This window comes from Ursus maritimus, unplaced genomic scaffold (genome assembly GCF_017311325.1).
Source record: "Ursus maritimus isolate PB19 unplaced genomic scaffold, ASM1731132v1 scaffold_1, whole genome shotgun sequence".
In the NCBI taxonomy this organism is placed as follows: domain Eukaryota; kingdom Metazoa; phylum Chordata; class Mammalia; order Carnivora; family Ursidae; genus Ursus; species Ursus maritimus.
Genome location: NW_024423343.1, coordinates 51,772,249 through 51,791,523, shown reverse-complemented (window position 1 = coordinate 51,791,523; position 19,275 = coordinate 51,772,249). Strand labels below are relative to the sequence as shown.

The following is a 19,275-nucleotide window of genomic DNA, read 5'->3' as shown; positions in this document are numbered from 1 at the left end:
CCTGAAGATTTCAAAGAGGCTGGTTTAGTAAAACAAAACAAAACAATCTCAACAGTGAGAAAAACAATGCAACAGATATTTAAAATGTTTTAATAATTATGAAGCTAAATCTTTGGGGTTTATGTTGTAAAACTGACTGTTTAGGAGAAAAGGCTAGAAGAACAAGAAGAAATCTTCCATCATTATTAAGAACCTCTGTTAAATGTGTAATAGTGATGTGGTAAGTATTATATTAATTTCTGTGCAAAAAGTTCAGGGATCATTATTGTGTATATCAGCTTCCGTTGTGTAGCCAACCACTCTAAAACCAATGATTTAAAAGACGAAACACTGATTAATTCTTAAAGCTCTGAGGTTTGTCTTCTGGTCTGTGCCAGCCAGGCTAGGGCCCACTCATGTTTGGTGCTTGGCAGGTTGGTAGGCCAAGGGCAGGGCCCCTCACTTTTATGTGTGACAGTTGGCCCAGTGTCAGCTAACAGGATGGCCACAGCTTCTCATCATCCAGCAAGCTTAGCCTGGGCTCATGCACTTGGTAAAGGAAAGACTGCTAGCACCAGGAGAGGACAAGCCCCAATGCATAAGACTATTCATGTTTCCCTCTGCCTCATGTCTGCTATAATCCTTTGGCCAAATCAAGTCATATACCTATATTCAAACCTCTTGCAGGGGTGTAAAAATAGATTCTTAGTGTAAAAAGGCTAAAACTCTAACTAGGATTCAGATTAAAAACTCAGATTCAGTGTTGGGCATCTTGTTTGGTGTCAACAGTGCAGTAACTGCTTTTTTGATTTATCTATGTTGTTGGATATAGCTATGGTTTTATTTTCATTTCCATATAGTATTCCACTGCATGAATAAACTACTAATTTATTTACCATTCTGTTGTTGGACGTTTGAGCTGTTTCCAATTTTTTGCTATTAAGAGTAACGCTATTCTGAACATTCTTGTACACATCTTTTGGTGCATATATGTACACATTTCTGTTAGGAAGAAAAAAGACTGAAAATGTTCACAGTGTTCTTAAAGTTTATGTATCTAGGTACCCAAGATGCACTGTATCTTATTTTTTCCCAGTTTTACTGAGGTATAATTGACAATTGACAAATAAAATTGTAAGAAATTTGAAGTATACAAAATGACGATTTGATGTTTATATACATTGTGAGTTCCTCCCATTGAGTTAAATAACATATCTATCATCCCACTTCTCACTTTTTTTGTGTGAGAACATTTAAGTTCTACCTTTTTAGCAAATTTGAATTATACAATGCAGTGTTATCATGTCATACATTAGACCTTCAGACCTTATTCATCTTGTAACTGAAAGTTTGTCCCTTTTACCAACCTCTCTCCACTTAACATGTAGTGTTCTACTATACTGTTGAACACCTAGAAGTGGAATTGCTGGCAAATAGGGAACATGTATGTTCAAATTTAGCTGATACTATCAAACAATTTTCTAAAATGATTCTACTCAATTTATACTCCCTCCACTTTTATGTATCTTACCTTTAATATACTCTTATGCAAAAATTTTACCTTCATTTTGGTGTCCCAGGTTTTAAGCTAATATAGCCTTGCCTTTACTTTCTCGTGCTCTACGACAAAATAGTTACATTTGGACTCCAACTGGGTTAATAGTAGTTGATCTGCATTTAAAATTCCACAAAACCCCAAGAATCTTGAAGTGTATAAAATTATTCTGCTTAGTAATAAACCAAAATATTCTGTTTCCTCATTCATTCATCAAATGCTCATTGAGCATCTACAAGAGATTTTTAGATTTGAATCTGGGGATACAAAGGAATATAAAATTGAACTTCTGACCTCTGAGAAGTATGTACAGAAGATGACTCTTTTTTATCAGCAACTACCAGCTCCTCCCCAGTTCCTCCCACCTCTCCTATCACTTCTCCAACGCTTACCTGTAGCCTAGATGAGCAACGCAGGATCTTTCAATTACCACAAACATAATTTTTCCTCCTCTCTTTTTCCTCTTTGGCTAAATACCCCTAAGACTTTCATCTTCTTCCTTTTTAGACAAAAAATAATATTAGGACACAAGCAAAATTGTTCTCAAAACTGGATGAATGGTGGCAATATTGACTTTTCACATTTTTTCCCCTGTATTTCAAGGAAGAGTCTGCAGGTTTTTGTATATAATGGGATTTTCAGACTGCTTTTATTTTGTGTAAGAAGATTGCAAATGTTTGGAGTGTTCTTACTGTTCAGTATTTCATATTGTAAAATGATCAGGAAGATACATTAGTTGTTAAGGTAAAGCATTTTTTGTGGCTTAAAGGAGGTATTATAAAACTCTCAAAATACCTGCAGTTAGTCCTTCTCATTGGTAATATGAAACCAATTTTTGTTTGTGAATTGAATTGTTGCATCTGTGCAATACATTTCAAAGCCCAAGAAGAGTGCTGTAGGAAAAGTGAGGTTCTGTTATTTATAAAAATAGATCACTAGTAATAAAATTAACCTCATTTAAAATTAATCTCATTTAAAATCACTGGTAATAAAATTAACCTCATTTAAATCACTCATTTAGATGTTTCTGTAAAGTATTAAGAGCCACCCAAAGGTACTATGTTGTATTTTTTTCCCCATAGGTCATCTTTATTGGGTATACATTTATTTCTTTCTATCCTTCTGCATGTAAAAGTATGCAAGCAAAAATATGGTGAGGTGGGAATAGCTGCCCAAATGATTCCATCCTGTCCATCAACAGGAATCACCCTGAATTAATACGGATGTTTTTACTGCAAGTGGTATAAATCCGAATCAAAGTAGCTTAAATAGAAAAGGGATTCATTAACACATACCTGGGAAGTGTAGCTTCAGCCACAGTTCAATTTATTTAGGGACTCAAATGGAATTGCCTCCTCATCCATCTGGGGGCTGCTTGCTCTTGAGCTGCACTGATCTGCAGATTAGCCTTTTCCACAGGACTATGGATGCTCCAGCTTCAACAAATACCCTTCTTGCTGTGCGTGCCCTTAGACATGGTCCTGTGTTTCATGCTCCAAACCGAAGAACAACTGGGCAAGGATTCTGAGTGGATCAGCTTGGGTCACATGCTCATTCCTGAACCAATTCCATTGTTCAGGAGATTGGGTACTCTGTATGGCCAGGCCAGGGAGTGTTTTTGTTGGCAAGTTCCCGAAATTATCTGATCAGAGAGAAAGAATAATCCTCAGACAAAAACAGTAAATGTTCAGTACAGCCTTCACAGGGACTTCACATGTATTGGTCATAGAAATAGTGTTAGGGAAGGGAAGACCTCTGGTTAAGGTGCTATATAAAGTATGGGACTCATAAGGACTTTTAATTCATACCAGATACTTGTTCCAGGATTTTTTCCAGGAGAGAATCTAACTCGGAGGAGATTAAATCCCATTTGCCCAATCTTTTGGGTCTTATAATGCATGAAATTATTGATTAAATGACTAGTTAATTCACTTCAGCAACCACTTGATGGTCACTGAAGTGTTTGATCAAAAATTAAGGTGTTTGGAGACTGGATAATCTAATTCTCTATTACAGGATTAAAAATAATAAAATAGTCACAGCTCATTGTTTTCCATTCCTGAAATGTGTTGGTTATAATAAACAGCTACAGTGAGAAACCAGAACTTATATAAGACATTCATATTAACAGGCTAATAATCATGCTTCTAATTGCAGAAAATCTACCTCTTAAAATGTCAACCAGAATGTCTTCCCTAGAATATCAGAAAATTTAGCTAAACGAAAACAATTGGAATATTGCTGTCCACTACTCTATTAAATGAGTATTAAATAGTCATTTAAAACAAATCTTGCCCTTGCAAAAAGAAGATGGCAGTATAATAGACATAGCTTTAAATGAATGGGCACAGTGATGCTTCTAGAACAATCACTCTCATTGTATCCACTGAAGAGTATTTCCTAAGAGCTAGGTCTATGGTTGTGGCAGTCAACTGGGGGAAATTTTGCCTTGGAGGGCATATTTGGCAATGTCTGCAGACAATTTTGATTGTCGGGACTGGGAAATTGGTGGTACTAGTATCTAGCAGCTAAGGTCAGGGATGCTGCTAAACATTCTACAGTATAGTAGTGCTCAAAGGATGGAAGCTCCTAGAACAATCATTAAGAAAGACAGGCTGAACTTGAACTTCAAAGAAACTAGAGTAACAGGCTGGGAATTTACGTTTATCCTATAGGCTGGAGGAGTCATTGAACTTATCTGTAGAAGAAAGTGACAGGATAGAAATAAGGCTTTAGATCATTGAAATCAGAATCGAGGTAGATAGTTTATAGGTGGTCACTACACTATTCTTTTGTTTTTTCTGAATAGCTAACATTTTTCAATGTGCAAGTTTTTATTTTTTAAACTTTGTTTTCCCCTGCAAGCATTTAGGCTCAATTGAAGACAGGGCCTGTTTGTTGGTTCTTTCCTCTCTCTCTGGAGCAATACTTGGTGCACAAGAGGATGATGCATAAACTACTGTGGAAGTCCAGGGGCACCTGGGTGGCTTAGTCGGTTAAGCATCAGATGCTTGGTTTTGGCTCAGGTCATGATCTCATGGGTCCTGAGAGCCAGCCCACAATGGGCTCCACACTCAGCAGGGAGTCTGCTTGAAGATTCTCTCCCTCTGCCCTTCCCTCTCTCTGGCTCTCTCAAACAAATAAATAAATCTTTAAAAAAGATACTGTTGAAGTTTGGTGATTTGGGGAAAGGAGAACTCAAAAATGGTGGCAGATTCGGGGAATCAATTGCAGTCAAGTTAGAAAAGATGCGGATCTGAGGAAAAATTAATTGTATTTTGGATGTAGGAAATTATAAGTAGTAGGGCAATGAAGTATAGAACTAAAACTTGGCAGAAGTTTTAGAGCAAGAAGGGACTGCTGAGGTTAGCAAAATAAATGAGTCTTCTTAAGAAAGATGACAGGACTTATCCTCCCACTATAATGAAGAGCAGAAAATAAAAGTGATGAGGTTTGTATAACAAATAGTGTTATTTTGAGATTAAATAATAAATAGCTTTTGAGGATCTAGAGTGGAATCACAGACTAGCTATTCAAAAGCTATTTCACCTGAAGGGATCATTTTGTTTGGACTTTTAATAACTTTGGGCTGTTTTAAACTTCACAAAAAATCAATGTCAACATTTAAAAATCAGAAGCTATATAAAAATTCCAATTCTTTAATTCTCTTGAGAATCAGACGGATTTGGCCTTCTTTTTTATTGGCTTAACTGGATGGAGCTGAGTAACTACTGCTGCCTTTAAGTCACCCAGTTCACTCCCCAATCCCATTTGTCTCCTTTGTGTTTTCCCTGTATTCGAGTTTGCAATTCCCGGTCTAGTGGTACTATGTCAACATTTAATGACAAAAATAATAAAAACAGTAACACTGAGCGCTTAGCTCCAGGCCCTGTTCATGCCACAGAGACCATTCACTATTTAAGGGAGTTACCGTCCTACCACTGTCCACAGGAGAAAAAGAACACAAATGGACACACAAAGGGTAAAGGACCTGCCCAAAAGTCAACAGCCAGCAAGTGGTATATAGGTCAGATAAAAACCTAGTCAGACTTAAATGTGCAGATAACCAAATAGTTTTCAAATGAAACGGTAATAAATTACTCAATATGAACCCGAGTCTTTTCCTAAAAGCAAGTGAAAGAATGGGGGGAAGGCAATGATAAATTTTAACAAAGTCAGTACATCTTAAGTTTTGATGAAACGAAAGGATTCCTAGACTAGCACTACTAGAGCAGGTGAGGGGGATGGGCAGTGGTCAAAGCGTGATGTTTGAAGAAGAGATTTCAGAGATGGTGTGGATTCTGAAAGTCAGCATAAAGAGGATAACCATGGGTGCAGCTGGTTAGGGATGTGGTAGGGATGGAGAAACCTTGGAAGCAACAAGTCGAGAAACTGAAAAACAATGAGTAATGGTACGCAAAATATACAGGACTCAGCTGATCCTCAAAAAATGCTAATCCTAAGAAGTAAAAAGTCAGAAATAGCAGACATAGTCAACATGTTTCTTGTCTGCATTTTAAAAAGATGAAAGTGAAAAATGCGCCTGAATGGCAGGGCGGGGGATGTGAGCATATCACATTTGATGTGCTAGAAATGCATCAGGAAGGCCGACAGTCCAGCTCTGCCCCAGCCCATTTACTGTGCCCTCATATGACTCAGTTATACTCAAATACTTTTCTGCTTGAAGGGAGTTAGGTGTTAACTGCTTTTGTTAAATGTAAGTAAAATAGTGAGAAAAAAAAATCCAACTAGTTGAATAGGAAATGTTCACATAAATTTCCAGGCAGTATTTGTTATAAATAAACATCTATACCTCAGCAGTTCCTTTTGTCTGGGTCCCCCCACAGTAGTCCACAGGGTTCAAGCCCTTACTTCCTTCAGCAATCTGGACAAACATCACCTTATCAGAGATCTCTTCCTGTGGAAAATTACCAACTACCCCACCAATATCACGACCACCATATCTTCCTACCATAGTATCAGCCCTGTTGAGACACTGTTTTCTTCATGGTTCATTTCTAGTTCCTAGAGCAGGTCTGCGCACATAATAGCAGCTCAATAAATATTTGTTATATTAAAAAAATTTTCTACTTTAACAACTCTTAAAGGTCTCAATGACTCAATACATCAAATGATTTCCCATTTCTACATTTAGAAATTATAAACTTACAGTCAAGAAAGTAACCTAAAACTTCTAGTCCAGTTTTTTTCCTTTTTACCACCCCCAAAGATGAACACTCAGTTACAAAAATAAACTCTCATTTATTTTCCTTTAGAGCTCATATCCTATGTGTTCCTTAAATCCAATTTGCTGAGCTTCATAGTTTTGTGAAATGCACTGCGTCCTTGATAGTACCTTCTAATGACAACTCAGCACCTTCTAACCACCACAGTAGGAGAAAACAGTAAAAAGAATTTTTCCAGGCTGCCATATTCAATTAATACCTTTTTTTTTTTCAGGGGCAGGATAGGAGGAGAAGATAGTATTTATTTATTTATATGGACTTTATTATTATTTATACTCAAGTTTTTGAACAAAAATAGAAAACATTTTGAATCAAAGAATGCCTGAAAGTCAAACATTAAAGATGGTGGTCCCATTATTCTTGAAACTAGACATCAGCTAAAGTAGACTTCATGTACTTTAAAAGTGAACAAGCACAAGCAGTCTATTTGGTAAGTAGGGTTAAATGTCAGCAAATCTAAAATTCCAGAGGCAATATTTTATTTCAAAAGTAATAAATAATATGGTCACATATTAATTGGTGAGAGTTACAATGATGGAAACCTTTAAAATTCTTATAAAAACTGGAATTATTTCACAGGCTGTTCACATTTCTCATGACTGTATGTTTTCCAATGACCTATTATTAATCTAAATTAAAAGTTAAATACATATTAACTCACCAACAATGATATAACTTTAAGGCTGAGAAAAAGCACTAATCACAAAGAATTTCAATGAAACATTAATTTAGCAGTCCAGAGAGAAGAAATGTTATTGATGAGAGAAGTCCTAATTCTAAATAATGTAGCTGTGTATCTGTTTAAATGACTAACAATACCCTTAGCTTCATCAAAACACTTGTTAAAAAAAAATTACACATACCTATTTTGTTCAAGATGTAATATGAAACTTGAAATAATTCCTTTTTTAAAAAAAGGGTGACTCCTAAAAAAGGTTCATAACATCTCATTAACAAAGCAAAAATATTACATTGAAATCATTCATCTATTTTGGTCTCTAGTTATTAAAAAAAAAAGCCACTAAAAATTCATTATAATAGTTCTAAAACATAATGGAAACATTATCAGGAAAAAAAAATTTGTCAATGAAAAAAATCACTGATTCAATGAGCATTTGATCATTTTATTAACAAAATATAAGCAAGAATTACATCCCTCTCTGGGGAAACTTTTCAAATAATTCTATGTGGAGGGCCTTGAGATGTATCAATTATAAAACATGTTAAAATGAAAAAAATTTTAAATGTACAAATACAAACCAGTACTTTATACAAGAATTCTCCATAAAGTTCGTTAATGTAAAAAATAATTTGTTTCAACTGAATATAAGGCATGTTCAGTTTCTGTAATTTTGTAGAATTATTTTTTTTGCTTTGTTGGAGACTTTTCTCTTCGCCGGTCCTGATGTTTCTTTGATTCTCTGGATTGTTTAGAGTATCTGCTAGATTTTTCCCATCGCCTTTCGGCACCATTCTGATATCTATCTTCATCACTTCTAGAACCTGAATGTTGTCTATTCTTTTCTCTTGACTTTGATCTATCTTTCCTTATAGCATTTTCACTGTCCTTATTTCGGTGTCTGTGCTCATTTTCAGAAAAAGAATTTCTTCTCTCTCCTCTCTTCTTTTTGGGATCACCATGCTTATTTTCCAAATCTGTGTGTGCTTCTTGGTCTCTGTCATTCATGATTCTACTGTAACTATTTCGTTCAGAAGGAACACCTCTGTCTGAAGTGTATTTCGTTATGGGATTTCTCCAATTTGGATCCCTTGAATTTTTATCTTTATGTTTTTCTGACCTTCTTTCTCTTTCAGTCCGTGTTTCCTGATGCCTTTGGTCTGGCCTTCTTTCTTCTTCTTTCCTATCATGGGTTTGTTGTTTCCTGATCAATTTATCTACTTCTTTACTTCTGGTGTTCCCTTGTCCCTTCTTTCTTCTATCTTTAGCTGCATGTGTAAAATGAAATAGTTAGCTTTTATTTTAATCTTTAATTTCATAATTTAACAATTACATTTATTGATCCACTGAAGGGCTATTAATTCAGACAAACTGGATGCAAAACTAAATTGATTGAATGGAAAGTCTGATGACAGAATATTTTACACGATGAATAATTTTTAAGAATATACATCATATCACCGTTAGTTACCAAAGTACTGTTTTGATCCTTAGACTCAAAGCAGTAAACAGAAACTTTAAAAAAACTATAGCAAATATAAAATTTTTTATAAAGTGGCCAACAGGTACATTTCCAATTATAAATTTTATTCAAAAACAGAAATTCCAGCCCATGTGCATTATGTCATATGAAATATTATGTCAGATCTAGTATGTTAATAATAAAAATACAGTGATCACACATGCCAGCAACACTACTCCCTAAAGGTGGGGTGTGGGGTGACTGAGTTTGTTTAACAGCATGAATATATATTTTTCCAAATAAAAACCTCTTTGTACAAAAACAATAGTTGTGCTCTCCAGTGCTGCTCCAGAGAAGCAGCATCTGCACCAGGAAGAGAAGCTTTTTAAGACATATAATCATAAGCTTGAGAGCTTGATTTCTGAGAAAGCTCTTCTGAAATGGCCTAGAACAATTCAATCTTACTGATATAATCACAAATATAATTATTAAATAATCACAGTGACATTGTAAGCTATAAAACAAATTTAATCACTTTATCTGTGTTATTTCTTTTGGGTACATAAATCAAAGGTGCCGAGATGACCAAAAGTTCTGTCAAATTCATATGTATACAGAAAGAAGAAAATATGGTAGAAAACTGCCTACCTTCGTCCTATCTCCACCTAAATCTCACTGTACCAACCTGTTTTTCTTCTGCCAAATGCCTACCCTTGGCACAGTCCATTGGTTTGCCACTAAGGATTTATTTCTCTGGTTCCTACCAAGCAGCTCAGCTGAGCTGCAGCTACCCAAGCAGCAACCATCTGGCTGTGTGCTAAATTGACGTCTCTCTGACCGTACTCTACACCGCTCTCAGGGCGTCACTGACACAAACCCCTGAGCCCCACCATAATATGCAACTCCCCACTCTTTGGTGTTTGCTTTACAATTTTCTAATTTTGGGGCAGTTCATACTGTTTTTATGCTACTTAATATTTTACTAATAAAACTGAACGCTCTCTACCGAAATTGTATGATGAGGCAAATTAATTTTGAATCAGCAAGATTCCTTATTGCAGCAATTCATGCTGTGTTATCATCTGTTCTCAAAACAGATACCATGAAATAACAAATTCTTTAGAATTAAAAGAGGTGAATATTAAATGAACAATGTTAATGTATTTTAATTCAAGAATAAGACTTCCTGTGGGCAAATGCAATCTTAATCTAATAATATAAAATACTGAGAATCCCACAGTTCTGGCTGCCACATAGTATGTAATACTCTTTTAAGTGCAACAAGCCAGAGAACAAGAGTGTAAAGATCAACCTTCCAAACTACGTTTTCCTGCCACTAAAATATGCATTAAAAAATACGAAATGATATGCATTTTGGACAATTAGACTCTCTCTTATTTAGACTAAGATACAATGAGAGAAGAAAACAGAACTGACTTTGGGGAAAACAACACAGACCTGCTCAGAAAATGCCACATTTGAAAAAATCCTTTACTACTGTATTTCCACTTCCAGAGGGTGGAGAAAGCTGTGGAAGACCCGTGCCCGTGCTGAAAACTAGAAATGCCAGATAAAATTTAAAATCTTCTGTTTAAAGGCACTAAAGATCTTGAACAATCTGAGATGTTATAAAGAAAGGCAGTGCTCAACAAAAAGGATAGGGGTATGATGAAAGAACAGAGGGGTCAACTTGAAGGTGCTCCTAGTTGCCAAAGCTGAAATGACCTGAACAACAAAATAAATGACACTAATGGATTTTAACTAATTCAGATAAATATCCATGAGTCCGCACTGATAAAATATACAGTTAATAAATAAATGGGGGGGGGCGGGAGGAGAGGGAAAACTCTTTCTTGCAGAAGAAATTCAATTACTAAATGCAGAAGAAAAAAGATAAATGGAAAAATCACATTCGGCAAACACCACACTGGTTAAGTATTGCAGACAAGATCCAAAGATGGATGCTAAAATTAAAGAGTGAAAGGTGGAGGAGAAAGAGAAGATTTGCATAGTATCAAATTATCTCCCTACAAGACATTAATTTACAGAGAAAAGGAGTTTCCATGAAGAAATCGAGCAGGTATCACCTTAACCGAGTGATCAAAGTTAATATCACCAATAAGACATATCAATATTATGAACTCCAAGATAAGATGCATTAAGAATACATCATTTCTATGGTATTCTGTCCAAAAAAGCATAACCCCATTCTAATCATGTAAAAACATCAGATATCCACATTGAGGGACCTTCTAAAAAATAAGTGACCAGAGGACTTTTAAAGTATCAAAGCCATTAAAACAAGAAAAGCCTGAGAAGAACTATCAGGTTATAGAGGACTAAGAAGAAATTCAGTTCAATGCAAGGAGGATCCTGGAATAAGAAAAAGGACATTAATGGAAAAGCTGGTGAAATTCATGTAAGAATTTGTTTAATGTATTGTTCCAATGTTAATTTCCTGGCTTTGATACCTGAACTCTGGTTACGTACAATGCTAACATTAGGAAAAGTTGGGTGAAGGCTATATGGGAATTTTCTGTACTATCTGCAACTTTCTTTTAAGTTGAATAAGGGCCAAGATTCAAGAGAGGGCAGAACCATAGAGAGGTAAGCCGACATTCTACAGCCACTTTCTCCCTATGAGCAACTGCTGATTCAGGGCTGCTGCTGAGGGACAGAGAGACCAACAGAGCTCTAGCAGCTGCACAGGCCTAGAGAGACAAGAATGGAATGGAACTAGCTATTTGCAAGACATACATGTGACAAAAGATACACATCCAGAAAAAAGAACTAAAGAACTCCTACAAATTTAAAGAAGAGACAACTTCATAAAAAAAGGGGGGATAGCAAAAAACTTGAACAGCCACCTAACAAAAGTCAAATACCCAAATGGCCCATAATAATATAAAATAGTGCTTAACTTCATTAGTGATCAAGAAAATGCAAATTAAAACCACAATGCAATACAATTACATATGTACCAAAATGGTTAAAATGAAGGATAGCCAACTGAAGTGTTGTGAAGATGGTTGCTACTGGAACCCTCAAACATGGCTAATGGGGGTGCAAACTGAAAATAACCACTTGCAAAACCGGCAGTATCTACTAAAGCTAAATATACACACAACCTACAACCCAGTGAGTCCCAGTGATTCTCTAAGTACACACCTAACTGAAATGCACATATGTACATATACATATATCTACCAAGTATGAATAAGAGTATTCACGGGAATACTGCTTATAAATCTAAATTGCTGAGTAAAAGGGATGTTAAATAGACTGTAGCATATTCATATAGTGGAAAACTATACAGCAACAAGACTGAATGAACTATAACTAAATACAATATTACAGATGAATCTCACAAAAGTAATTGTGAAAGATAAGCCGGACGTAAAGGAGTTCATAAAACACAGTTAAAAAGTTAAAAACAGGCACAACAAATCGTGGAATTACAAATGAGAGTAGTAGCTGCCCTGACGTATGGACGGGAGGAGTGGCAGTAGCTGGTAACTCTGGTTATGGGTAGCTAGCACACGGACGTGTTCTCTTCATGAACACTGACGCTTACGATATACGCACTGAATGGATGGCGCCTGTCAATAACTGACATAAATCCTCACTAAAGTAAAAAACTAAAATTTCTTTAAAATATAAACACCGGAAAAGCTATAAACTGGATTATAGGCATTATGAATGAATGGTATTTCAGTCATCACTCAAATAAATATTTGCCAATGAAATAACTTCATTTCTATGAAGAGGATTCCAATAGGTAATCTTAGCATTATAAATGATGCAATTCACTACAGACTCCAGCACTGACAGATGATCACTTATATTATTAATTGTGGCTTTTAAACAACCGAACTCTAAAATAATTAAGCAATCAAATTATTTTCTTCCCTTGCTGTAAACATCACCAGCAATATACCTGTTAGAAAAGAGCCCAATCAATTACAGATGAGTTTCCATACCTGAGGCAGCGCTCTGACTACTGCTGGATGAAGAATCGCTCTCCTCACTGGAAGCCTCTGAACTGCTGTCACTGCTGTCCGAATCAGAGGCAGAGGAGTCAGACTCCGAAGAGGAGGATGCAGAAGAGGAAGAGGAGGGGGAGGACTTATTTGGCTCAACATCTGGTTTCTGCGCCACAATGACCTTTGGTGTATTTTTGAGATGCTCACGCAATTCATCCCTAATTAAAGATATAATCTCTGTTAGTTTCTGCTTCAAAGTCAATGTGAGATAATTTTATAAGATGAAAATAAAATTCCAAAAATTATCCTTACGTTAAACCTCCAAGACCTATAGAAGTAAAGAAGTTGATGGCAAACCGAGTATTTCTTGGATTATCTCGGGGTAATAACCCTTCAAAAAATGGCTGTAGGGTTCTAAAACAAGAAAAAAAAAATGAACAAAAGAGAACACATTGCTTAATGATAAAAAGGCAAAGTTTGTAGACAGTCATTTTTCAGATTTTCTATGTATTATTAAATTAGTACATGAAACACAAGTAAGTGATTTATATCATTTATTAGATTAGGCTACATGCTATCTAAGTGAAAGAGTAGGGTCAAGTCATAATTTACTAAACTTACAGCAGAGGAGGTTTTTAAAAAAAGATTTATTTATTTGAGAGAGAGCCTGTGCACGCGTGTGTGTAAGGCAGGGCCTGAGGGAGAGACGGAGAGAGAATCTCAAGCACACTCTCCATGGAGTGCAGAGCTCAACACCAGGCTTGATCTCACAACCCTGAGATCATGACCTGAGCGGAAAACAGGAGTTGGATGCTTAACTGATTGAACCACTCAGGCACCCCACAGAAGTTTTAAAAAACTTTTTTATACAACACACATACACACATATATATAGTATGTGAATATATATAATAAAAACAGATCTCCTTTATTGTATATATATACACATACATGCACACACAGCACTATGCATGGCACTGGGGATGGGGAAAAAATAGTCAACAAAAGGGTGAAATCACGGATGAAGACTGCATATAATTATCATTTCTAGGGAGGGGAACAAACAAAAACATTAACAATAGAAGATGGTTTGGACATGTTGTTCTGAGCACCACACTGAAAGACTAACCAGCAGAGTCAGGACAAAGCATTTCATGGGAAAAGGTGACATATAAGAAGAATAATTAAGAGTTTTGCTGGACAGAATAAGAGGGGGGATTTCTAGCTCTGGAAATGGAGGTAAGGAAACATGAATGAGCTGAGCAATGTTGGTGCAGCCTGTGGAGAGGGAGGAGATAAACCTGGTGAAGTAGACAGGGACCAATTAAGTTAGTCTATGAAGCCAAGGGGAACAGATGGACTAGCCCAGAGAGGGCATGCTGAACCCAGAATGGAAACTGGCAAAGGGGAGAGGTAGGCTGAAGAGTAGAGACCATGAAGAGTGAGGCAGAATGAGAAGGAACTGAGGAGCCACAGTGAGCAAGTGGTCAACTGTGTAAGTAAGGCTGGGAAGTCCAGGGGCATGAGGACTGAGAAAAAGTACTTGACTTGGCAGGTAGTCACTAAGAAATCTGAAAGGATGATTCAGTAGTGTGAATGAAGTAGAAGTCAATGTGAGTGGCAATGGGTAATCTGAATAAACAGGAAATAAGAAACCTGGGATAGGGATTACATGATAGCCCTAGAATAAGACTCTCATTCAGTGTAATAATTCGAACAATTACATGACTGAGTAATCTAAATATATTTACAATTATTCATTGATAACAAAAAATTAATTAATTTTCTAAGGTTCAAAATTAGGGTTAAAAATGAAAATAAAACTATAAGTAGTATTCATTATTGGAAAACTCCAGTGAGCATGCAGAATAATTCTGTGTGTTCTGACTAAATTAAAAGAGGCACTGATTCTGTGTTCTCTACTGCAACTAAAATCCTTCATTAAAAATTGCATGTACATGTTTTCTGTGGCATAGAACATGAGATTCAGAATTGTAATTAATGGATGAAGAAAGTCCTAAGGGCTTAACTCTTTGTTTTTACAACCAAGGGTGGACTTATGTTGCTATAACGGAGGAAAATTCCTGAGGACAGTAAGCATAAAAAGTGCATAATGATAAACATACTCATCCTTTAATCTTGCATTAAGTTTAGGAAGACCCATATATTCACACAGTTCTTGGAAAAATATTTTAACAAAAATTCTACTGGATGATGTAGTGGTTTCTTCACTTAGCTTTATACATTCAAGAACCTGCAAATTAAAATTTAAAGACAATTTTATTTTGTTCAAAAGACAAAATGACCAACATTTCTAACTCTTAAGTGTCTCTAAAGAATTATCTCTGAATATCTTTCTTTGTCCTAATAAGTATTACTTCTTGGCAAAGTTTAAGACTACCTCTCTATACTAATTCTCATAATGCTAAGATACTACAGAAATAGAGTTCATTCTTTCTTGAGAAATGTGCTTTTTATAGCAGATATATTCTGCTGTGAGTATATAATGCTGAAGCAAAGATTACTAGCTCCTAAAACTCACTCATCAAAATGTGGATATATATATAAGGGTTTGGGGCAAAATGCCACTTACAGCATTAGGCTATAGTTCTGTAGAGTACATATACAATAAGGGTAAAGACAGGAAGAGTGATGGCTTGCTCTGAATACTAAGATTGAGGCTTAAAAACTGAAGCCATAGAGAGATGTTTTAGGACCAATAAAACTAAAAGTAACCTCCAGTTTTTATGAGTTCTGTGTTCCAGGAACCCATTTGCTTTAATTGTTTAAAAACTTGATTTCATTTTCATTCCCACAGGGGAAAAAAGAAGTAAAAATATTATTATAATCAGGCTCCTAGGTCAGCTTACAAAATGCCTATTAATGCAGCTAGACATACTTAGTACTTACAACATTACAACAATCTATCTAATGTTTATGAGGTCATTTTGCTGTCTCATTCTACCATCAGGTTGTGGTATTCTACAGTGTGATCCTCTTCTTTCTTTCCTCTTGGATGTAATTTCTTTCTTTCAACTTCACTTTTCTTATAACCTATCACCTGTTATTTCATATTGGTGCTATGGGCATATCTTACGTTATGTATTTCGTATATGGTATGCTCTCTGAAAGCAGAGATCATATATAATTCACTTTGGATGCCCAGTATCTCTCTCAAGTGACTGGGCACACAGCTGGTAACTAAATGAATGGTTGTTGGATGAACAGCAGTTGTACAATAAATGCCAGCTTCATGAATGCATTTCAATTTCCAATCCAGTATACATCTGTGTATCAAGGATATCTTATCTTGTTCTAAAGAACTGACTACATGATGCATGGACCACCAAGCTATTGATGTATGTGGGTATCAGTGTGTATGCATGTGTGCACACACATAGAAGATGAAAATCTCTATTTTCCCTGAAAACACAATTAGTCATCACTATTAAAAAGCACTGTGATATTTGGACTGTTAAAATCACCTAGGATGGTATTTCTTAAACTCATGTTATTTACTTAGCTTCTTGATCCCATGTTATATGAATATAACCTTAAAGCTAGCCATTACAGCAAAAGTTTGCTATATATTTCATTTTAAATTATATTTTCTACATAGGAAAAGTATGGTTATATTATACTTAATACCTATTCGAGGATAATGGGATTAGGAAGGAAGTATAAATATCAACCCATCTACTTACACTCCATGGAAGTGAATCAGTGTATAAAAGGTGAGCAAACATCTTAGCAACATTTCTCAATTTGTTTGTTTCCAAGCGATGGATGGTATCATACTGTTCTTTGAATATACTTTCAAAGGATTCCATGTATTCTTTTTTTAGCATGCAAAATCGCTAATAAATAAAAAAAATTGAATGTCAATACCACTAAAAATTGACTCTCAATACCATTATGAGCATATCAGATCCCTCTAAATTTACTGAATCAAAAATTAGTAAATATTTTGTATACCTTATCATTCACTCGTTTTGTGCTGTCTGATGGAATGCTTAAAAAAGTAGGTAATATATATCAAAACTATTTACCTGGGATTTATACACTAAAACAAAATTATACAAGTAGCTTATCATAGACACATACATTTGCATACTATGCAAATATGTTTCTCTGTGGGTAGAGTTTAGATTTAAAAACTTATTTTAGTTCATGCTCTATTTTTGTTGCCTGAACATGTACTTGACTTCAGAAACTGCTTTGAGATTTTGAAAAGGCAACATTTAATTGTCCTCTTTGGGAAATTGTTACAAAGCATATAGAATTTCAAAAAGTTCTGGAAGAATCATATGCAATGTTAAGGCACTACAAAATGAAGCAGGAAACGAGGAAACTATAGAATTGGATGGGAAACCCGAGGAAGGGAAGAGCAACGAGCTTTTAGCAAACATTTGCTATTATATTAGACCAGACCACAAAGCAGACACATTAATTCACAATATTCATGTTAGGGATTCCCTTAGTGATTCTATTAAATTCCAAGAAGAATAATGAGGCTGGAACTCACCCCAGCTAATAAGCCAAAAAATTTTTCATATGTCCTCTGTTGGGCACAGCAGTCAAGTATCATGTTGCAGAGTTCTTTCTATTTGGAAAAAAAATTGCATTAATGATTCAGAACACAATGAATCCATGCTATATGATAATTTATCAATATGATAGAGACAGCCTGAATTGTTAAATAAGGTTTTAAACATACAAAACTTCCAAAGCTTTGTGAGCTTAAGTTATTAAGACAAAATTAATCTATGTCAAGCCTATAGTTTTTTAAAGCCTTCAGCCTGACTGTTTCCATAGTCATCTATGCTAATTATATTGATAAAATTCTAAATTCATATTAAGTATGAATCACTTCAAGAAAATCTACTATATGAAACAGATACACTATGAAAAGATTGAACAGACTATTAAAAGATTATACACAAAATCTTTAACAATAGAGATCATCAATACACCACCTAACAATTCAGTTATACACCTTTAAACTCAATTATTAAGGAATATATTTAATTAGTATGGAAAAGGTAGAACACGAGTCTTCATAGAAGCATAAATAAGCACAGCTACAACATTAACTTAAATGACACTCTGGTTAATAAAGAAAAAAATATTTTTAAAAGAACAAAGAAAAAAACACCTCTGGCTGGATTTTCTAGCCTCAAACTAAATGATATGCATACAGATCTAGCTGTTGATAAATCTATACAAATAGATCAAATCATTCCATAACTGCTGGTGTAATATATTGTCTAAGCAGCTATTTATGTGCCTTGAAACCTCCTGTGTAAAAATTCTGTTGAACTAATAAATGCAAGAGTGAATCTAGGACCAGGAAATACCAACATCCCAAATGATTTATAATTTTAAAATACTGTAATGAAATATGTATTGATTATATCCATTTCACAGACAAAGAAACTTAGACAACATGGACAAATCAATGGAGACAAAATGAAAAAAGGCCTAAATTCATTCTCTCACCACTGCTACAGAACTGACTAAATATCTTTCTACAAAACATTTACCAAAAAGTTAAAAATTATTTTTTCCAAATATAGTAATGTATTTGTGTTCTATAAACAGAAAATATAAATATAATGTATAATATATAAATATATTTATTATATAAAATATAATATATATACCCTTTCAGTTCATTTTTACTTCTATTTAATTTTACCTTTATATTTTCAATTAGCAATTTTGACATCTGTCACATTTAACAATGTGAGATGCAACTAAGTAAATATTGTAAATATTTTTTAAAACTTAGGTCTATCTATATTCATTTCATAAATCTATGTGCAAGAGGGAAGAAAAGGGTCCATATACTCTAGAACTGTGCTGTCTAGCATGGTAGCCCCTAGCTAATTAGTTAAATAACATTACATAAAATTAAAATTTTTGTCCTTTGGTCACAGCCACATTTTCAATACTCAAAAACCACATGTGACTAGTGACTACTACACTAGACAGCGTAGAAAACAAATACTTTCATCACTGCACAAAGTTATATTGGATAGTGCTGTTCTGGAAACTGATAATCTACTTATAGAACAATCTACTCAAAAGGCCTTCATTCACAATATGAAGTTGTTTTTAGATGTTGCTACATTGCTAAATTATTTTTTTTATAAGTCACAAGTCACCTTAATTAAATGGAATTCTTATCAATGTGTAAGTTCTGAAAAGATGTATTTTGTCAAAACTTAACATAGTACTAAGAAGTTAAAATGAGGTTTTTCTGAATTCTGCCATATTATAGTTAATTTGTGATATAGTAAAATGTATTTTCAACTCTTTCTACTAACATTGTATTTTACAATAACATGACAGTCAATCAGGTTTTAGAC

The 19,275-nt window shown here is 34.9% G+C and overlaps 1 protein-coding gene and 1 long non-coding RNA gene across 4 annotated transcripts in view; both read right to left on the bottom strand.

The window, feature by feature from the left end:
- The window catches only part of LOC103659627, a 50,723-nt gene extending 47,551 nt beyond the window's left edge, over nucleotides 1–3,172 (bottom strand). For both annotated transcript variants that reach the window (XR_567562.2, XR_005838266.1), the window contains exons 1-2: nucleotides 2,830–3,172; nucleotides 1,927–2,033 (exon numbers count right to left, since the gene is read on the bottom strand). This is a non-coding gene — a long non-coding RNA (uncharacterized LOC103659627). The remainder of the gene's footprint in view (nucleotides 1–1,926; nucleotides 2,034–2,829) is intronic.
- A 4,716-nt stretch (nucleotides 3,173–7,888) lies between these two features.
- CWC22 (CWC22 spliceosome associated protein homolog) overlaps nucleotides 7,889–19,275 on the bottom strand; it is a 56,062-nt gene continuing 44,675 nt past the window's right edge. For both annotated transcript variants that reach the window (XM_008687205.2, XM_040643295.1), the window contains exons 15-20: nucleotides 17,430–17,507; nucleotides 16,609–16,761; nucleotides 15,031–15,158; nucleotides 13,217–13,318; nucleotides 12,902–13,122; nucleotides 7,889–8,727 (exon numbers count right to left, since the gene is read on the bottom strand). In XM_008687205.2, coding sequence (XP_008685427.1) covers nucleotides 8,141–8,727; nucleotides 12,902–13,122; nucleotides 13,217–13,318; nucleotides 15,031–15,158; nucleotides 16,609–16,761; nucleotides 17,430–17,507 — 1,269 coding nt within the window. In that variant the 3' untranslated portion in view covers nucleotides 7,889–8,140. The remainder of the gene's footprint in view (nucleotides 8,728–12,901; nucleotides 13,123–13,216; nucleotides 13,319–15,030; nucleotides 15,159–16,608; nucleotides 16,762–17,429; nucleotides 17,508–19,275) is intronic.